This window comes from Chiloscyllium plagiosum, unplaced genomic scaffold (genome assembly GCF_037043375.1).
Source record: "Chiloscyllium plagiosum isolate Xiang-an unplaced genomic scaffold, Cpla_swu_hap1 HiC_scaffold_8, whole genome shotgun sequence".
NCBI classification, from domain to species: Eukaryota; Metazoa; Chordata; class Chondrichthyes; order Orectolobiformes; family Hemiscylliidae; genus Chiloscyllium; species Chiloscyllium plagiosum.
The window spans coordinates 99668861-99690512 of record NW_028270146.1 but is presented as its reverse complement, the minus strand read 5'-3'; the positions used below and the strand labels follow the sequence as shown (position 1 = coordinate 99690512).

At 42.5% G+C, this 21652-nt stretch overlaps 1 protein-coding gene across 2 annotated transcripts in view; it reads right to left on the bottom strand.

The window, feature by feature from the left end:
• Positions 1–402: 402 nt before the first annotated feature.
• The window catches only part of ino80 (INO80 complex ATPase subunit), a 215530-nt gene continuing 194280 nt past the window's right edge, over positions 403–21652 (bottom strand). For both annotated transcript variants that reach the window (XM_043698306.2, XM_043698307.2), the window contains exons 31-36: positions 18277–18379; positions 14618–14706; positions 8951–9124; positions 6891–7044; positions 5447–5659; positions 403–3809 (exon numbers count right to left, since the gene is read on the bottom strand). In XM_043698306.2, coding sequence (XP_043554241.2) covers positions 3589–3809; positions 5447–5659; positions 6891–7044; positions 8951–9124; positions 14618–14706; positions 18277–18379 — 954 coding nt within the window. In that variant the 3' untranslated portion in view covers positions 403–3588. The remainder of the gene's footprint in view (positions 3810–5446; positions 5660–6890; positions 7045–8950; positions 9125–14617; positions 14707–18276; positions 18380–21652) is intronic.

The window sequence follows — 21652 nt, the reverse complement described above, 5'->3', positions numbered from 1 at the left end:
AGCTAGATTGAACCCTCACCTGCAGATACTTACCAACATGACAATGGTGCCTGCACTTTAAATACTAATTTACTGGCAGTAAGGTGCTTCTGGACAGCTAGTGGTTGAGGGAGGTGCTACTGCAATGGCAAAACCTTTTGTTCCTTTCCAAGCAGAGGGTCACAGTGATCAGATTGAAAACTCTGTCTGATTGTTTTAGTCTAGCGCACATTAATTATTGCATCCTAACATGTTATCTAGTTGGGTCCATTTAACCGTACATTGGCAATGACCAAATCTGGTGCTGTCCTTGTCTGTGCACTCCAGTTACTGGTTTCCCTACCCACAATGGGTCACTACAGTGACTGTTTAAGATCCTTATTCACAACCAAGGTTAACATGAAGAAACACAAATATAGTCAGTTCTTTATAGACACTTCGATTTTATTTTGATACTGTACTGCTGTACCTGAATCATTTTTGCTAAGGTTGAACACAAATTATGATTTCATTAACTGATTGTACTGAGTTATGGCATAGCAATAAAATAAATCAGTTAACCAGCCTGTACTGTTAGGGGAGGGTGGGGGTACAAGCTGATTCAGTGAACTGGTATTGCATTGAATAATTAACCACCCAGGCCTCATCTTCCATGCATCCTCCTCAAATCTTTCCAACTCTGAACTGTGGATCCAGCTTACATGTAGATCAGAAATGAATTTTTAAATAAAAAGGCCTAGGGCTTTGTTTGATTTTACAACATGTGCCAGGCATCAAATTGGGTAATAGGTCTGAAACTGTCATGCATTCTCTTTAAAAGTACAAACATTTAGTGATGTAGTGTGTGTCTGGACCACAAAGAGACAAGTGCAGCAACTTGAAACAGAACCCGAAGATCCCACACGAGGCACCCTCCTCTCATCCAGGCACACTGTCTGCAACACATCACTATGCATTTGCCAAAGGAAGATGCTTGCAGAACCTGCCTAATTTGGGTTTTATGGTTGAGGTTCAGCACTTACACAAGGACAGATGCAGCTGTTAAGATAGTGCACACTGGCTAGAAGTGCAACCTGCAGAAAGGATAAAGGATGTGATTTGAGTGTGACACAGTCACTTGCAACCTGGTTGTTCTAACCATGGCAGCTGCCCAGGGTTTAGATCAAACTACTGCACTGTTGCATGTCAGTGTATCTTGCTGGTTAGTCAGTGACTGGAGTTCTGTTGTATTCATTGGGGGTGGGGGAAAGGTTGTTCACACTGTCTCACAGAGCTGCCCATACAAGCAGAACGATGTCTCCTAAATTATACATGGAGTCTTTCAACAGATCCATTCCACTGGATGGAAAAACTAAGCAGCCGGTGAATCAGAGATGTAAGGCAACACCAAGCCTGTCAACACAAGGAAGGGACACGGAGTTCAACTGGAGAGCAATACTAACTGCAAATATTAAAATATGGATTTTAACCTTGATATAATTTAGAATGCTCAAAAACTTCATCTGTTTTCACTACGTTAAATACTGTATATATATCCCACTTCACAATACATCAGCTATTGTCAGAATTCAGCCTCCAATTTCTTCACTTTGCGCTGTTTTGACCTATCCAAATGGGGTGCAGTGGCTGCTCCTGGGGTTCTGGCTGAATGTTAAACAGATGGCAGCTCTCAGGAAGGTTATTCTGTGCCTTAATGTTCCACACCTCAAATAAGCAGAGGTTTTAGCTGAGTTAGAAGCTGGAAAACGCAGGCAATGCAAGCAGAGAGGGGACAAGAGGATGAGTGAGGTAGTGAACAAGAGAGGATGGAAAAAGGGAAGATTGAGATCAGGGTGAGAGATGATGGAAATTGGGGGCAGAGGAGAAGAGACAGAAAAACAGACAGACCCAATGCAGGGAGTGGGCCACACTGGGGAGAACAGGGAGGGATGTCAGCAATGAGAGACGGTGAGAGAAAATACATAGTGTAAGAGAGAGACAGACGAAAGGGGCAGGCAGGATTGGTTGGGGGTGGGGGTGGGGGGGGAGGCAAGACAGAGTGCAGTATGAAGTGGTTGCAGAGAGCGTGAGAGAGAGGTGAAGAAGGATAGGACAAGATGGTGAGGTGAGAAACTGGGCAACAAAAGGGGAGGAGAGACGAGACAACAATTCTGAAGCCGGCACCACATTTACAACTCTACTGCAATGATTAGCATGTTAAATTTAGTTTGAATTCGATGGAGGAACTTGTGACTTACACATTCTCAATTACAAAGCACTGCTTGTACACAACCAGAACGATACAGTAGAGTGGAAATGTATTGCTGGCCAACCTCTGGGCTCTTTTCAGCATCTCCTATTAATGGCAACATAGGAGAGAATTGAAATTTTGGGATGAAGTGCAGAATTCAATCCATATCCATTGTGTTACATGTTGGATTATCAAAGAATTGCACTGCTTTGGCCATGCAAAATATCCTTAAAATTTGAGATTAAAAGAAAAGTTAATGCCCCGTGCAGGTTTCTAGATCACTATATTTGGATTTCAAGTAGCTATCACATGGTGATGCCATTATCTGTGCTAGGATACTAAGTATACCCTGTGGGTATTGCAGATGTCCTTTCCTTTAACCTGTGATTTCTGTACATCGATGCTGGTTGGACAGGGCTGGTACCTGCAGTAACACAGCAGTAACCCTCTGTTACATGAGGATAATCCTGAACTGGTCACAGCTTTCTACACTGCTGGAGGGTTTCAATCAGGTCACAACATGTCTGTTTCTGTTCAGATTGATGCTGAAAATGCAGACAGTGGGCCTGTCAGTTTCTGACACAGAAAGGAGTGAGCAACTGCTCTCTTCCTCCCATTGGCTGACAGTTATGCTGGGAATTTCCAAGTGAATGTGACTGTTTCTTCCTCATATTAACTGAGTGCCAGAGTCTTTAACTGAGCAACAATGGGAGTGGGAACACAGACTGGATGTTACATTTCTCAAGCTTCGATGTGTGCTGGCTGCCAACAGTCAGCAGACTGGGACTTGTACTTGGAGGCTTGTCCCGGCCAGTCCAGGGGTCACTGCAGCACTTAAGCAGGTGCCACTTGCAGTCACTGGCAGCTGACTGATGCAAATATAACAGTGGTATGAGGAAGGAGGAGGCATAGAGGAAGGCACAGGAAGCTGAATGCTGCTTCTGTTCTCAAGGGGAAATAGCTTCCGCCTCTGCAAATTAAAACACAAGGACTTCAGAATGTTTACCTCTCAGCACTGGAAACTAGTAAAAATTCACACGCATACAATCTCTCCATAAAATTACGATTCATCACTTGGCTGGATTCTCACCAGTCTGTCAGGTTAGTAAAAGATAGCAGTTTCTGTTTGATTTCTCACTTTTTTTTGTACATATTTACAAATTCATCTATAAAAAAATAGCACATTCAAAAAGAAACAAACAAGGATTCTGTGCTCTCCTGGTAAACATTATGTACACGTCATTCAGAGGGAAAAGGCTTCTCCATGATTTCACTTCTATTAAAACAACTCTAAATCCTTAAACATGAGTCTTGTGACTCGCCCTCCCTCCCCGCCCACTCACTGCAGCCATCCCACCAACCATCCCCACTGTTCATGGTTACCGCCCCCCAACAGCTGGGGGCTGAACCAGGCCTCTGCTGGCCTTCTTGCTGGGGGACGGCGAAGGCGTGCTTGTATCAGTCGGAGTCTGGGGTGTCCCTGGGACGCTGTTAGACATACTGTGAGGGGAGCTCAAAGGGGAAGTGCTCATCATTCCAAAGGTGGCAGTGCTGGTTGGCCAAGAGAGGGGAGACTGCCCAGGGCCGCTTCCTGTCATACCTGGAGATTCAAAAGAAAATACTTTGAGATCCGAAAGCAAAAAAGTCAACAATCACAATCAACGTAATTAAACCTCAAACAGTCTTCAAACGATAGGAGGGATACTAGTACTGGCATATTTGCCTCACCATATTGATTGTTAGCATCAATCAAGTCTAATGCATGCACAATTTAGATGAAGCTCTTCCTACACTGGCGTCCTCCCAGGAGAGGATTAGCATGGGGTTAGATAGTGAGTACAGCTCTCTTTACTGTACCCATCAAGCACTCCCAGGACAGGTACAGCACATTGTTAGATAAAGCTTCCTCTACGCTGCCCTTCACAAACGCAACACATGGTTAGACACAGATTAAAGCTGCCTTTACACTATCCCCATCAAACACTCCGAGGCCAGGTACAGTATGAGGTTAGATAGAGTAAAGCTCACTCTACACTGTCCCAAACACACTCAGGTAGGTATAGCAGGCGTTATACAGAGTAAATTTCCAAATGCTGATTACTAACTTGAAGTTCAACCTCACCCTCATTAACAGAAAGAAAATAAATTAATTTAATGAGCAGCACATTAATCTATAATGAATAGAAGCATGCTTGATTGTGTCAACCACTTTTTAATACTTGGAGCATAGCCAATCACTAATCAGTTTGCTTTACTTCAAAAAGAGAGAGCAGCCAAACTGTCAGGGAGGATGTAACTAATTGCTCATTGCACCCGCATTTGATATTCCCCTAGTAACCATTTTGTCAACATTCTGTTTCCTGAGTGCTACAGGGAAACCTGGTCTGGGTGCTTATTTAAAAACGACTCATCAATCATGACATAATTGTGACCAAATGCTAGTAAATTATCTAAATGGATAAACAAAAGTGGGAATTTCAAAGTGGCTTCGGTGAGGAACCGGAGAGAACATCTGCACAGGACAAGTATGTGTCAACCAAGAACAGAGGTGATCAGAGAATGAACTTAGAACCCTTCGAAGAGAAGGCAGGATAGGTGGAATAGTTTCATCTGAAATTTTTTTTTGTGTCTAGCACAGAATGACACAGGAAGTAGACCAGACCTCAGCTACAGCACTGAGATTCTGATTAAAGACTCTTTTTAAGAAAAACAAATAGCATCTTTATTACTTGTTGTACTTCCCTACCTGATTTTAATTTCATTCTCTTGTCTGGATAAATACATCCACTTGTTGGTGTGAACCAGTGTCTTGGTCTAATAAGCATGTTTGGTCGGGATAATTTTTGAATAAGGAATCATATGATCAATTTCACTAATTAGTGTAAAGCAAGAATTTTTACTGGGATCTCTAAATCACACTGTTGATTACCCTGACATTGGACAGTAAAAGGATTAGGGTCTCGATGTCAGGTTATATGGATAAATTAACTTAACTTCAGACTAAATGAAATAGTTATGCCTCCTTTATATAGCTCAAATCATTCTCAATTTTATTCAAAATTAAAGTGTACATGGTATGAAAATTGTACCCAATGCTAGTGAGACTAATGGACTTCACTTCAAATTATTTCAGCTCAGTACAAATGTGTAAATGTTGACACTACGTTGGGTCATTAGGAAGAGAGCGTGCTGGCACTGTTCCAAGGGTGACACTTGACAGTTCCATCTACACCTTACCTTTCGACACACTGTACCCGTATGCAGCATATGCAGCAGCTGAAGCTGCTGCTGCACCGGCCCTGGCTCCTGCCATTGCTGCAGCACTGCCAGCAGTAGACTTGCGCCCTCGATTTTTTCCCGAACCTTTTGAGGTACTTCCAGATCCTTTTGGACGGCCCCTGCCCCTCCCTGATGGGCCAACGTTAGTAACAGATTTATCTTGTGAAACACCTGTAAAGGAAGGAGTTTAACACATCACCACCCAGGATATGAAAAGCAGAAATTCAGTTCACAATTCTACTATAGTCAATGTTCTACTACAGTATACACCCTGAAGTGTGCCCACATTAATTGAAATCACCAGCTTGGATCCAATACCCATCACAAGGCACGTGAAACCACTGACAGAAGGCTTTAAGTGCCCTCATTTTGTCTAGTAAAGAACTCAACTGTATCACAGAAACTAGGGACAGCCCTTTGAGCATGATCATGGCCGATCCCTTGGCTAAGTGGCATATTCTTGTTTTCACACCTTATCCCTTTACGCCTTTAGTATCTTAAAAAAAAATCAAGATCTCTATATTGATTATATTTAGTGATCCACTTTTCACAGCCTTGTGGTAGCAAATTCCACAGGTTGACCATTTTCAGTGAAGAAATCTTTCCCCATCTCTATCCTAATGGTCAACCTCAGATCATGAGGTTCTGCACCTGGTTCTAGATTCGCCAGCTCGGGGAAAGCACCCTCTCTGTATATAATCTACCCAATCCTGTTAAAATTTTATACATTTTGTTCAAATACCCTTTAATCCTTCTAAACGCTCATGAATGCGAACATGGTATCCAGCTAGCAAGGAAAAGTCTAGGAATAATAAAACTGGACAGACTACATATCAACGGAGGCACTGGCTTCACCACTGGAACAAAATCCCAGAACACCCCATAGTTTAAAACAGCAGCTCAATCATCTCTCCACCTCTCTGTGACAAAGAAGAATGCTAGGCTTGCCAGTGATGCTCATGAAGCAATGAAAAAAAAAGACATGCCTGCAGATGTGGGCAGAGGTACAGGCACATATACAAGCAAATATATAGGTGCACACATATGCAGGCACATATATAGAATTACCAGCAGGATATGAGAAAACAATTCACCAAGTGCTGAAGGGAAGATTACAAATTGACACTTTGGACTGATATCACACTTGAATTGTTCTGCTACCTCCCACTAATCCCCAGCTGCTAATTCTATTTATAATCACAAGCTTGAGTGGTACAACAAAACAAACAGGAAACTAGACAATTAAACAGTACGGGTGACGATCGCTGCCCCAGTGACTCAAAGTCACGCAACGACATCCGACTTTAATCCAAGGTTACAAAGTAACCATCTATGTTCCCAGCCTCACATTTGGTGTAAAGATGGGTTACTCAATGCACCAGGAGCTTCCTGTTCGTCATACCATTCACATGGTCTGAAGTTGAGCCTGCAATGGAGACTGGGGAATTGGTTGCTCTGGACTGCGAAGCTGACGTTGGGTCGTCCACAATCACAAGGTCACTGCTACTTTCATCGGGTGCGATCGATCCAGTGTGCTGTTCACTGCTCATAGATATCTGAGGGGGCAGAGGGTATAAGTTATAATGCGAGCCAGTTTGCTTCTGTAAAAATGCAACGCATAATCGCTAGATCTCAATAATGATTGCATGCAATTCTATTTTTGGGTGTTCTTGCACATTAACATTTCTATTGGGTAGCAATATGGATAAAAAGCACAGGTTGGATAATGTGCCACCATGGCAAGAGAAAGTAAAATTACCATAGTCCCAGAAGACCACAGGCCATTAGAGAGACACAATTGGTGGTGGTTTAACATGAGGGTTACATAGAACATATAGAACATAGAACAGTACAAGCCCTTTGGCCCTTGATGTTGTGTCAAACTTTCATCCTATTCGAAGGTCAAACTAACGTGCATAACTTTCCATTTGCTATCATCTCAGGCAAGGTTGAGAATATGTGGCTTTCATGGTAACCTCAGCCACTGCAGGAATTAAACCTGTGCTGTGGGAATCACAAATCAGTCATCCAGCCAACTGAGCTCACAGACCAGTGGACAATACGTCAGTAACATTAAAATAAATGTGCGCGATTAAATCAACGGAGACCAAGCTGGTCAGACATTTTCATCTCAACTTCACATTGCTGGTCACAAAGGGTGCCTTTTATAGATGGATCAGAAAAAGGCACTGCTACAATCAGATGTAGCTAAGACTAAGTTCATAAGACATCGGAGCAGAATAAGGCCATTTGGCACATTGAGTCAGCTCTGCCATTTAATGAGATTATGGTTGATTTGAAAATCCTCAATTTTACTTTCTTGCCTTTTCCCCAATACCTTGATTCCCTGATTATAAAATCTGTCTAAGCCTTGAAAACATTTAATAATCTCCACAGCCCTCTGCAGTAAAGAATTTTACAGATTTATAATTCAAAAAAATTCTCATTTCTATCTTAAATAGGCAATCTTTTCTCCGAGATTGGAGTCTTCTGATCTTAAGCTTGCAACTAAAGAGGAAACAATCTCGATGCAACTGCCCTGTCAAGCTCCCTAAGAATCTAGTACACTTTCAGTTTAACTTCAGTTGCATAAGCACAGTCCAAAACACCTTTATCATAACAAGAATCAAGTCCATTTCCAATACACATGAAGTTGTGAAACAATGCGGCTTTTAAGCTATTAGCAATATTGCATGAATGCTAACATCACATGATGTACACATTTTTTTTATACTTAGACCTCTCTAGTTCTTTGCTAACACCTTTAAGAAAACCAAAGTGAAAATGTATCAGAACCAAGGACCAGAAGCAGGATGAATTGAAGACACAAGGTGGTTTAACACAACTTAGTAAATGTAAAACTCCCCTCTATGCTCCTATGGTTTTTTTTTGTTTCTCATCCAGCCATCTCTTTTCTTATTTATTTAAAAGGATCCAAGATTTCCAAAATCCTCCCTTTAAATAATGGCAGGTGTATCCCATTTTTGATGATACATCAGTTATATCATGAATCCTAGATTTTTTTGACCTTTAGGTTTTCCTTTAACATACTATTTTCATGCTTTTCCCCAGATATTTTCCCTCCCACAAATTTTGCTGAAAGGTTCTTTCTTTCATCGCGAAATTCAGTCCTCAAACGCATATAGGAAAAGGAAATGACTAAAGATAGGATCTTCTCCTGGTGTCAGCTGGGCCAATAAGTGAACCCCCAACTGCTTTAGTATGGACTGAGCCTCCATCCCCATTCAGTACGGAGTGCTGGTCTTGCTTTTCAGTCTAATCCTGGAACTGTTTAGCATACAGCCCACTGGCCATTATGCCCAGTTCTCCTGAATGCAGCCTTGTTGTCACTACAGATAGATCCACAAAATGTGAGTCAGAGTCTTGCAGCTGGTTTTATATCTTGCGTCCCTGTGCTGAGTCACGCTCAGCACCTGCATTAGAGGCTCCGTTTTCTATTACCTCACTGTAAGGGCTAGGCATGGCTGAGTCCACACTGATGAAAGATTCTTCCCCATCTGCTGACAGGTTTCCTGAGGACATGTTGGAGTTATCTGCAGATGCTAATGAAGGTGTCAACATAGTCCATCCCTCTTTCCTTCTCTTCACAGCATTCTCTCCATCCTCCTTCTTCTTCTGCCAAAGACAAAGACAACTTATCAAAACAAGAGTCTTTCAATCCCCACCTAATCTCATGACACAACTACCAGTCATTACAGTAATATAACTCAGTGAGCTGGTTAGACATTCATACACCCACAAGACAATTAAACTCCATTCCCCTGACAGCTTCAGCATGAAACTGAAAACATGTTCACCAATTCTGGTTTGGTACTGGTACAGCTGCAGGTATGGATCCTATAACCACAATACAGTCTCCATTCTTACTAACTCTCTGGCGCTGTTAGTCTGCTGAGTGATGTTTTAGGATTAGTTTACGTCCTGTGGCTCTGTACATTTGAAATCTCCAAGCAAAACACGGCAAGTAGTTAGGATAAGTAGTGTAGGTGAAATTCAGTCAACTTGTAGAAATTGTGCACTCAGACTTCATTTCTGCATTTATAATGTGAACTACATGTGTAAACTTACCTTGTTGTATTGATGCTTTCTGAGTGCAGTAGTGATACTGCAGCACCTACACATTCAGCAGTGTGTAATTACAGCAAGGTGGTGATTCCTGGACAGTTTCTATTATTTGACATCGGCTCAAGAACAACTTAAACAAATAATTTTGGTCAAAATTGCTTTCAAACACAATTTTCTCCAAAGGCTCCCTTTCCTAAGCGCCCACATTACTCCAGCCAGCATGAGGAAATAAGGGAACTTTCCTCTGAATCTATCCCTATATTGTAATTGCTCTGGGAGACTTGGAGTAGAGGGAACTTGTACTTGGTATTGAGTTGACCTTACCAACACAGAAACTGTGATGCTGATTCTAGATGTCTGAAATCTTGCTATGCTGATATTCCTCACCTTGACAAATATCAGAATCTGATTTTTTTTTTAAACCACTGTTTAAGGTATGCATCACCAGAAGCTCTAGTGGCTAACTATTATTCTTACAGGGTAGCAGAAAAACAAATGGTGAAAGTTTCCAGAAACAGCCTTTCTTTCCATTGTTGGACTTTGAGAAATTGTGGGGGAACACGTGCGAATGCATATGTATGCAAAAATGAGAATATGTATGAGAGTGGTTCTTCACTCCACATTGCGCGCACACTACAGTTCATAAATGACTAAGCACAAAAGTGGGTGTGCACATGAACCTGCACACGAACGTGCACTAGTGAGTGCGCTCATGGCTATTGGCAAGTGCATCATTGGTCATCTTTTAACAATAAACTTAAGAATGAGGTTGTACTGTGACTGCGGAAGTGATCCAGTATGGATCTGACACTCATTTTTATTAATGTTGGTAACTTGATCAGGAGCAGTGATGAATAAATCAACAGCAGGGGATTAGAGACATCATTAATTGCACACTCAGCTCCATGGGCCGTGCTCAGCACCGACACCTGCCGTCCCAGAAAGAGATTTGTGTGGCATAGGTTGTGGGGTTTGAATGTGTGCAGGATTGGATTAGGGGTTGGGGGGAGGTATAGGATCAGTTATAGGGCAGAACAACCCCTGGACTATAGGCGAGGAGCTGATCTCTATTACATAATGACAGGGACTTTTCACCATGGATTACCATCACAGGAGAGCTATGATTTAGTAACTTTCAGCATCTTCTAAGGTTGACTAGAGAATGCCTCCAATTTCAGACATACTCTGCTGCTCTCTGCTGTCCCGGTACAGTTGTAATTAACATAGCACCATCAGTAACATTTACGGAATCTGAAGCAATGATAAGGGGCTTTGGGGAGACAGTGGGCAGTGAGATTAGTTTTGCATTATGTGAACAGTAAGCAGAGGGCTGAATGGCTTCCTTCTGTAATGTAAATACCCTTCTTCTGTATTGTAGATGACCATGGCTCGAGGCCAGGTTCTTTCCATAGGAACTGTAAAGGACAACATTCAGATCCAGTTGTCAAGACTTACTTCCACTCAGCTGGAAGGCCTTATCAGCAGAGAGCAAGGAGCTTGGACATCTTTGAATTATGGTGCACACACATGAGACGAACAATTGAACCACAAAACGCTTCACAATTTGATATTTCTAGAGATTTACATCTAAAATTATGATTTTACTGGAGAGAGAAAGTGAAGAATAAAATCGTTCTGCCTTTGTTTAAATAAAAATGTGATAAGAAGCATGAAATACCTTTTATTGATATAGTCCCTAATCCTGCTTTAGGATGCTGCAAAGTACATCAAACTGATGGATTCCTTTTTGAAGTGCTGTGTGTGTGTGTGTGTGTGTACACAATGCAAGCACTCCCTTAGTACCACAGTCGAGTAGAAAGGCAATTTTTTACCTGCGCAAGGCAAAATTGAAATAGTTTGGGCAGAATGGCAACAAAAAAGCAATTATTCCTGAAAAGTGGAGGTAAGTTAGGTAATGTTCATTTAGTGTATTGGCTATAGCTGACTGCCATTTAAATGGAACTGTAGTTGAACTGAAGGACACAACCATATGTGCGATGTACTCTGTGCATGAAGAAGATTGGTACATCGACCATGGGCAAGAGGCAATGACTACAGTAAGAATCAATCCTGCTCACGTCATTGTGGTCTAGAAACTGTACAGAGACAAACCATTAATTAGAAAATCTTCCACTCTATGCTGAACAGAGTGAGTTACCAGGATAGGGAAGACAAGGTTTACACCAGGGCCAGTTTACTCTTCAGGTGAAATAGGAAAAAAAGGTGAGGGATCTTGCGTACAATTAAAAAATGGGGGCGCAGGAGCAAGTGAACATAGAACAATACAGCACAGAACAGGCCCTTCGGCCCACGATGTTGTGCCGAACATGTGTCCTATCTTAAGCACCTATCCATGTACCTATCCAATTGCCGCTTAAAGGTCACCAATGATTCTGACTCGACCACTCCCACAGGCAGCGCATTCCATGACCCCACCACTCTCTAAGTAAAGAACCTACCCGACATCCCCCTATACCTTCCACCCTTCACCTTAAATTTATGTCCCCTTGTAACACTGTTGTACCCGGAGAAAAAGTCTCTGACTGTCTACTCTATCTATTCTCCTGATCATCTTATAAACCTCTATCAAGTCACCCTCATCCTTCGCCGTCCCAATGAGAAAAGGCCTAGCACTCTCAACTTACCCTCGTACGAAACATCCTGGTAAATCTCCTCTGCACCCTCTCCAAAGCTTCCACATCTTTCCTAAAATGAGGCGACCAGAACTGCACACAGTACTCCAAATGTGGCCTAACCAAGGTCTTATACAGCTGCATCACCTCATGACTCTTGAATTCAATCCCTCTGCTAATGAACGCTAATACACCATAGGCCTTCTTACAAGCTCTATCCACCTGAGTGGTAACTTTCAAAGATCTATGAACATAGATCCCAAGATCCTTCTGCTCCTCCACCTTACTAAGAACCCTACCGTTAACCCTGTATTCCGCATTCTTATTTGTCCTTCTAAAATGGACAACATCACACTTGACAGGGTTGAACTCCATCTGCCACTCCTCAGCCCAGCTCTGCATCATATCTAAGTCCCTTTGCAGCCGACAACAGCTCTCCTCACTATCCACAACTCCACCAATCTTTGTATCGTCTGCAAATTTACTGACCCACCCTTCGACTCCCTCTTCCAAGTCATTAATAAAAATTACAAACAGCAGAGGACCCAGAACTGATCCCTGCAGAACTCCACTTGTAGCTGGGCTCCAGGCTGAATATTTACCATCTACCACCACTCTCTGACTTCGACCGGTTAGCCAGTTCTCTATCCAACTGGCCAAACTTCCCACTATCCCAGGCCTCCTGACTTTCTGCATAAGCCTACCATGGGGAACCTTATCAAATGCCTTACTAAAATCCATGTACACTACATCCACTGCTCTACCCTCATCCACATGCTTGGTCACCTCCTCAAAGAATTCAATAAGACTTGTAAGGCAAGACCTACCCCTCACAAATCCGTGCTGGCTGTCCCTAATCAAGCAGTGTCTTTCCAGATACTCATAAATCCTATCCCTCAGTACCCTTTCCATTACTTTGCCTACCACCGAAGAAAGACTAACTGGCCTGTAATTCCCGGGGTTATCCCTATTCCCTTTTTTGAACAGGGGCACAACATTCGCCACTCTCCAGTCCCCTGGCACCACCCCCATTGACAGTGAAGATGAAAAGATCATTGCCAATGGTTCTGCAATTTCCTCTCTTGCTTCCCACATAATCCTAGGATATATCCCGTCAGGCCCGGGGGACTTGTCTATCCTCAAGTTGTTCAAAATGCCCAACACATCTTCCTTCCTAACAAGTATCTCCTCTAGCTTACCAGTCTGTTTCATACTCTCCTCTTCAACAATACGGTCCCTCTCATTCGTAAATACTGAAGAAAAGTACTCATTCAAAACCTCTCCTATCTCTTCCGACTCAATACACAGTCTCCCACTACTGTCCTTGATCGGATCTACCCTCGTTCTCGTCATTCTCGTGTTTCTCACATACGCATAAAAGGCCTTGGGATTATCCTTGATCCTACCCGTCAAAGATTTTTCATGCCCTCTCTTAGCTCTCCTAATCCCTTTCTTCAGCTCCCTCCTGGCTATCTTGTATCCCTCCAACGCTCTGTCTGAACCTTGTTACCTCAACCTTATGTAAGCCTCCTTCTTCCTCCTTACAAAACATTCAACCTCCCTCGTCAACCAAGGTTCCGTCACACGACCATCTCTTTCCTGCCTGACAGGTACATACATATCAAGGACACGTCGTATCTGTTCCTTGTAAAAGTTCCACATTTCAACGACATCATTCCCTGACAGCCTATGCTCCTTAGATCCGGTCTTGCAGCTTCGTATTTATCCTTCCCCCAATTGTAAAACCTGCCCTGTTGCACGCACCTATCTCTCTCAATAACCAAGGTGAAAGTCACAGAATTGTGGTCACCATCACCAAAATGCTCACCCACTAACAAGCCCATCACTTGTCCCGGTTCGTTACCAAGTACCAAATCCAATATGGCCTCCCCTCTGGTCGGACAATCTACATACGGAGTTAGAAAAGCTTCCTGGACACACTACACAAACACCGCCCCGTCCAATCTACTTGATCTAAAGAGCTTCCAATCTATTTGGGAAGTTGAAATCCACTTTGGGAAGTGGGAGAGAAAGATGGAACAGGACACAGTAAGGTTCAGGTGAGGAAGAGGGAGGAGATGCCATCAGCTCCCTGCTAAAGGCCTTGTTTGTTTGCACATATGTGACTGTATTGTTGTGTGTAATAACCTTGTCAGCACTACATTTATCTACTGCCTATGTGGAAACAAGGTGCTCCATCTGCTGCTCAAATCATGAACTGTTGAAAGACTCCCACAAGTGACAACAGAAGCATTCCAATTTCTCCAGCCTACTGTAGGCAAAGGTCTATGCTGTCCATCTCAGAGATGGCAAATAGATTGCAGCATGAAGGCAAGTGGCTCATTCCTGCTTCACTGTTACAGTCACAATCCCATGTGGAGAAGCATATTAGCTGGGAAGATAGTCTTACCTTTTCTGCATATTTTTCTCGTTTCCTTTTTCGATCTTTCACTTTATTTGATTCTTCTTGTATTCGTTTCTCTTCCTGTCGCAGGCGCACTTCAATCAGAGAAAGAACCAATCAAATATTCAGCAATCCCCACACCCACTCATTCAGCAATCCAAGACCTTATATTCTGAATTATTCTTGTTCGGATTCAGGATCAATTGCTTAGCTTTCCCTGCCCAGTGAAAGTATTGGGATACTTCTCGATGTTCATATGAGAGTGCACACTTTTGAGAAAGACCACTGGATAATGATCAAGAACAGGATTACTGGCTGTGTTTTGTTTATTGTCCCAGGCACTGACATCAATAGTAATACTGCTGCTGATAAAGCACAGACTGGGACTGGAATCTCTGCTCTTAACATCTGTGTGGCTCAGCCACAAGGCCTTGCAGCCTCAGAGGGAATTCCAATAATTCACTGAAAATGCTCCCCCAACGTGTTTTTCTTTAGGTTTTATGGTATGCCAGTACCAATTCCATGTGAGTGAAAGAGATTTACCTTATTCAGTTAGATATGAAACAATTATTCAAAGCACCTGGGGTCTCCTAGGTGAGAACTCCGTATCAGAACACACAGTCTTCTCCCTCCCACTCCTGCTGGTCAGAGCTCCACAGTGACAATTCTCTTTGGGTTAAAGGTCCAGATCTGGGTCCCATCCCCAACCAGAATTCCACACCTGTTCAGTGTTTACTGTGGAAAAGGACATGGAAGATATAGAATGTGGGGAAATAGATGGTGACATCTTGAAAAATGTCCATATGACAGAGGAGGAAGTGCTGATGTCTTGAAACACAAAATTTGGTAACTGCCCAGGACTGATCAGGTGTATCCTAGATCTCGGTGGGAAGCTAGGGAAGTGATTGCTCGGACTTCCTGAGATATTTGTATCATCGATAGTCACAGGTGACGTGCCTGAAGACTAGAGGTTGGCTAACGTGGTACCATTATTGAAGAAAGGTGGTAAGGACAAGCCAGTGAGCCTGATGGAAAGGCAAGGACTGATTAGGGACAGTCAACATGGCTTTGTGCGTAGGAAATCATGTCCCAATCCTTGATTGAGCTTTTTGAAGAGGATTGATGAGGGCAGAGCAGATCTATATGGACTGATCTATATGGACTGCAGTGAGGCATTTGACAAGGTTCCCATGGGAGACTGGTAAGCAAGGTTAGATCTCATGGAATACAGGGAGAACTAGCCATTTGGATACAGAGTTGGCTCAAAGGTAGAAGACAGAGGGTGGTGGTGAAAGGTTGTTTTTCAGACTGGAGGCCTGTGACCAATGGAGTGGCACAAGGATCGGTGCTGGGTCCATGACTTTTTGTCATTTGTATAAATGATTAGGATATGGACATAGAAGGTATCGTTAGTAAGTAGCAGATGACACCAAAATTGGAGGTGTAGCGGACAGCGAAGAGAGTTACCTCAGATTACAACAGGATCTTGACCAGATGGGCCAATGGGCTGAGAAGTGGCAGATGTAGTTTAATTTAGATAAATGAGAGGTGCTGCATTTTGGGAAAGCAAATCTGAGCAAGACTTGTACACTGAATGGTAAGGTTCTGGGCAGTGTTGCTAAACAAACAGACCTTGGAGTGCAGGCTCATAGCTCCTTGAAAGTAGCGTTGCAAGTAGATAAGATAGTGGAAGCGGTGTTTAGTATGCTTTCCTTTATTGGTCAGAGCATGGAATATAGAAGTTGGGAGGTCATGTTGCGGTTAAACAGGATGTTGGAAAGGCCACTTTTGGAATATTGAGTGCAATTCTGGTCTCCTTCCTATTGGAATGATATTGTGAAACTTGAAAGAGTTCAGAAAAGATTTACAAGGATATTGCCAGGGTTGGAGGATTTGAGCTAACAGGCTGAACAGGCTTGGGGCTGTTTTCCCTGGAGCGTCAGAGGTTGAGGGGTGATCTTATAGAGGTTTACAAAATTATGAGGAGTATGGATAGGATAAATAGACAAAGTTTTGTCCCTGGGGTGGGGGGAGTCCAGAATGAGAGGGCATAGGTTCAGGGTAAAAGGACATATAAAAAGGACCTAAGGGGGAACCTTTTCATGCAGAGGATGCTGTGTGTATGTAATGAGCTGCCAGAGGAAGTCATGGAGGCCGGAACAATTGCAATATTTAAAAAGCATCTGGATGGGTATATGAACAGGAAGGGTTGAGGGAGGTATGGGCCAAATACTGGCAAATGGGACTAGATTACGTTGGGATATTTGGTTGGCATGGACAAGTTAGATTGAGGGGTCTGCTTTCGTGCTGTCCATTTCAATGACTCTATGATCTGTTGTCATTCCCCAGTGGTCAGAACTGTAAATATGCAAATAGAGTCAGTCCATAGCCTTCACACCTGAAAATGTTGCCAGTTACAAGTTGACCCCAAGGGCCAGGGTCATTTAGTTTTCCACGTGTGAGCCAGTGACATTTAACTGGTGATATATGGGATCAGTGCATGTTAGAACCGAGTAATTGAGAAATGGAATACAGAGACTTTAAAAAACAACTGCATAAAACAGTCCTCCTTCTCCAATAGAAAGAAAACATTGGATAATTAGCACATCAAAACAGCAAAAAAGTACTTCACTTTGTGAAACTTGTAGAACTACGCAGAACATTACTGATTTTACTACTAATTCAAATAGTGTGCCTAACTAAACATGTTTCTGTATTTCTAACCTTATGGGCCTAAACTCCTTCGTCAAACCCCTTCATGGGCCAGCATTATAACTCTTGCAATTAATGCTGAGCTTTTTGGTTCTTAGGAGCGAGAGGTATCAGCTTCTGGTAGACATAATGTATGGCTTTAAATCTGACCATTCATAGTTTGAAGGTTTGTGAGAGCATGATACGAAAACAAACCAGGAACAGCAAAAGAGAAAAAACTCAGGAAGATCTCGTCCTTGATTCCCAATCTGTGCATGATAACAGATATTAGTTGGAAGCTGTAGGGACGTCCCAACAGTTTTGTTCATGAAGTGTGGATGTTGCTGCCTCGGCGCATCATTTATTGTTAATCCCTAACTGTCCAGAAGGCAGTTAAGAGTAAACTACATTCCGGTGGGTCTGGAGTCACATGTAAGCTAGGTCAGGTAAGGATTGCAATTTTGCTTCTTTAAAAGGTTTAGTAAAGCAGATTAGTTTTGTTTACAACAAATGACAGTGGTTACATAGTCACCATTCAGTTAGCTTTTTATTATAGATTTTATATTGAAATCTCATTATCTGCTGGAGTGATTTGAAATCACGTTACCAGAACATGAGCTTGGGTTTCTGGATTACTCATCCAGTAACATTACCAACATGCCAATGCTTCCTCCCAAGCTCGCTCAAGTCCCTGGGGTTAAGTTGGGAAAAATCATTCAGTTCTTCCAATTACCAACCTCAGGAAGGTGAGCGAGAGTTCAGTTGTACGACTGGCAGCAGGAGTGGAGGAGAATGAGCAAAATACGTGCATAAGAATATGTGAATGAAAGTGTGAGTGAACATGTACACCTGTATGGTTATCTGCGACTATCAGAGTTCAGTTGTGATGCTCCAGTCAACTGGCCTGTGAACATAGCAAACAAAGAGAAAATAACAGATCGAGAGATCTGTTGAGACACAGGCATTGTCCTTACATTTCTTCTCCAGTTCCTCATCATCCAACAGCAAACTGACCACCTCCTTTGGTTTGAGTGTGTCGGGTTTGAAGTTGCCCCCAGAAATAACCATCCGCTGAATCTGTAAGAACAAAAATTTAAAAAACATTATCGGCCTGAGTTTTGCCAAGTCTAAAATGGTCCCTGCTGAATCTGAAGTCCTCCCATTTATCAGTCCGATTACAATAGGTTCTTCAGATCTCAGGCCTGCCACTTCACATGGATCCAGCACTCACTAATGTCTGGATAGCTTACTTTTTGGGAATCAAAGCCACTGGTTTTGAGGTTAAACCTAATCTTAGGGTGAGCATTAATTGGAAAAGGTCACTTGGCCAAACCTAACTCATCCACACAGTAAAATCACAGTATTCACATCACACCATCTAGCTTTCCTAACTTCTTCTAATATGTTGGTACTCCGGGAAAAGAACTTGCTGACATCAGTCCTAAATCTTCCTTTCATCTGTTTGATTTTACCTTTTGTTTGGGGTTGTATTGTGATTTAAATTAAAATAATCTTTCTATACAATTAACTACATTGTATACATGCTGAAAATGTGCCCTTCCTGAAGAAGGGCTTATGCCCGAAACGTCGATTCTCCTGCTCCTTGGATGCTGCCTGACCTGTTGCACTTTTCCAGCAAAACATTTTCAGCTCTGATCTCCAGCATCTGCAGTCCTCACTTTCTCCTACATTATATACATCTCAGACGTCCTTTTTAAACTTTTCCAATCTCTATCTTTTCTCTTTGAAGACAATCCTTTAGCCCTGTCTTAACAGAACAAAACTGTCAACATCCACTCTATTGCCTAAAGTGGCAAGATGACAATTTTGCTTTATAACCTTTAGAACCTTGAAGCAGGACATAACATTAACAGCAACATACACAAGTTGATGTTAAAGTGGATCTGTGACTAAGTTCAGTTGTGATGCTCCAGTCAACCAGCCTTTTTAAGAGTTCCTGAAGAAGGGCTTATGCCCAAAACGTCGATTCTCCTGTTCCTTGGATGCTGCCTGACCTGCTGCGCTTTTCCAGCAACACATTTTCAGCTTTTTAAGAGTTTATTCTAGTCCAGAAGCCTCACGTCACAAAGGCTCAAGCATCTTGTACGAAATGAGCTCCAAAGTACCGAGGGAGCAATGAGTTGATAATTTCACACAGATCAGAGAGGATTATTTGGAGGAAGTGAAGCAGTGGGTGCCAGTAAAACAAATCGAGCTCAAATAATCAAGAATTATACATAAGAGTTACAATGCATTTGTTTCTATTCCACAACTGAATTTTATCTCAAAGATAGAATTGAAAAATCCAATGAATTAAGGAATTGGTGTGCATACAACAGGGTGCAGTGAATCCCGTGGGAAGGGAAGGAAGGAAAGGGAAAGCAAGAATTGTGTGATTCCAGATAGTGCCCTCTCCTATGTATCATTGACAAGCTGAGAGAGAACAGATAACACGGACAATGGGGCACTTCAGTCTTAACTGAAATGGCGTACCATGTGAAACTGTTGGCCTCCTACAGTTTAACCTCTATGTAAATCTTTCACAAGATACCCACAGAAACATTACAGCTCTACCTCAGCAGAGAATGGAGCCATCTTAATCATTCAGTTGCAGATTACTGGCTCAGTTTCCTGTTGCCAGAATTCACTGTACATGTAGTGGTATCACTTTGCTCCCTGTACTGGAAACAGTGAATTATAGCTATAGCCCAGTTACTCAAGCTGCAGCCTTGTTTGTGAAATGCTAACAAGGCCAGTAGGAACTGCAGAAACAAGACATAATGCATTCTCACAAGCCAATGGGAGTGCAGTAGTAACATCACTGCTCTTACATAACACATGCACTCTGAGTTTCAGTGTGCGATGGAGGGGCTGAGTAAACTGGATCCATACATTTGGACTTTAAAACAACAGATGACTTTATGCCACTTTGAAATGGACTACCCATGGTACCTGGGTAGTAGGATTGGTTGGAGGATTCTAGTGCAGTCTCAGGTTAAGAGGTTGACCATTGAGCAATCAGAAGAGAAATCTCTTCACTCAAAGGAATGTGGATGTTCCATCATTGACTATATTGAAAGCTATAGTCAGGAAATCAAGGAATATAGTTAGCAGACAGGAGAGGGGTATTGAGGGAGATAGAAAAATAAATGACAGAAAGGCTCAACAGACCATATGGTTTGCAGCTACTCCCCACTGTTTCAGTGATGGCACTCAGTGCTCATTTATGTCAGCAAGCATAGACATATTTTACTTCATTATGTGTTATAACGTGGTTCTCCAGTGGGTCACCAATCAGTCTGATTCTGAATCATAGGAAGCACGAAGTTCCAAGGTGTTTAACAAGCGGATGTTGGTGGGGCATTCCAATTATTCTCAAAATCCATGCATTGACTAAATCTATACATAAACTGTAAACAAAACATTCAATGGAATGGAAAGTATAGCATCAGAAACATTATTCTCTCCTGTTTTAACGAAAATTACAAATTTCCCATTGTGCTCTTTATTTGCTCTCATGGAGTTTATTATTAATTGTCAGAAGCCAGAGAAGCTCCACCCAATTTAAATGGAGCCAGAATTCCCGACTTCCAGGCACACACACAAACTCTGTCTTGGAACCTGGTCCTGTCACTGGTTGTAGGATGCCTAAGGTCTCTGCTCAAAGCCCATCCCAATCTGCAGGGCTAAAATCAGCAATTCTGCATTATGAAATATTGTTTACCAATTCTAGACATCCTCACTTTTAGCCATTTGCACTGAAAAATCACATCATTGTTCAATGCAACTACACATTAAAATAAAATTTTCTTGCTCTATAAGAGCCACTTTGAAATGTGTGCCCCTCCTGACTATAGCTTTCAATATAGTCAATGATGGAACATCCACATTCCTTTGAGTGAAGAGATTTCTCTTCTGATTGCTCAATGGTCAACCTCTTAACCTGAGACTGCACTAGAATCCTCCAACCAATCCTACTACCCAGGTACCATGGGTAGTCCATTTCAAAGTGGCATCCATGGTACAGGATACAGCTAAACAATTTTCTACATTGTCGGGTAGCTGCCAATGATGTAGATGTATTGAAATTGCTTAGCGAGAGGAGTGGCAAGTTCTGGATTGTACATCTTCAGTAAAGGATGTTGTCAGGGTTGGAGAGTTGAGCTATAGGGAGAGGCTGAATAGGCTGGGGCTATTCTCCCTGGAGCTTCTGAGGCGGATGGGTTTATAAAATCATGAGAGGCATGGAGAGGGTGAATAGACAAGGTCTTTTCTCCAGAGGTGGGGTAAGTCCAAAACTAGAGGGAAACGATTTGAAAGGGGCCTAAGAGGCAACTGTTCCGCGCAAAG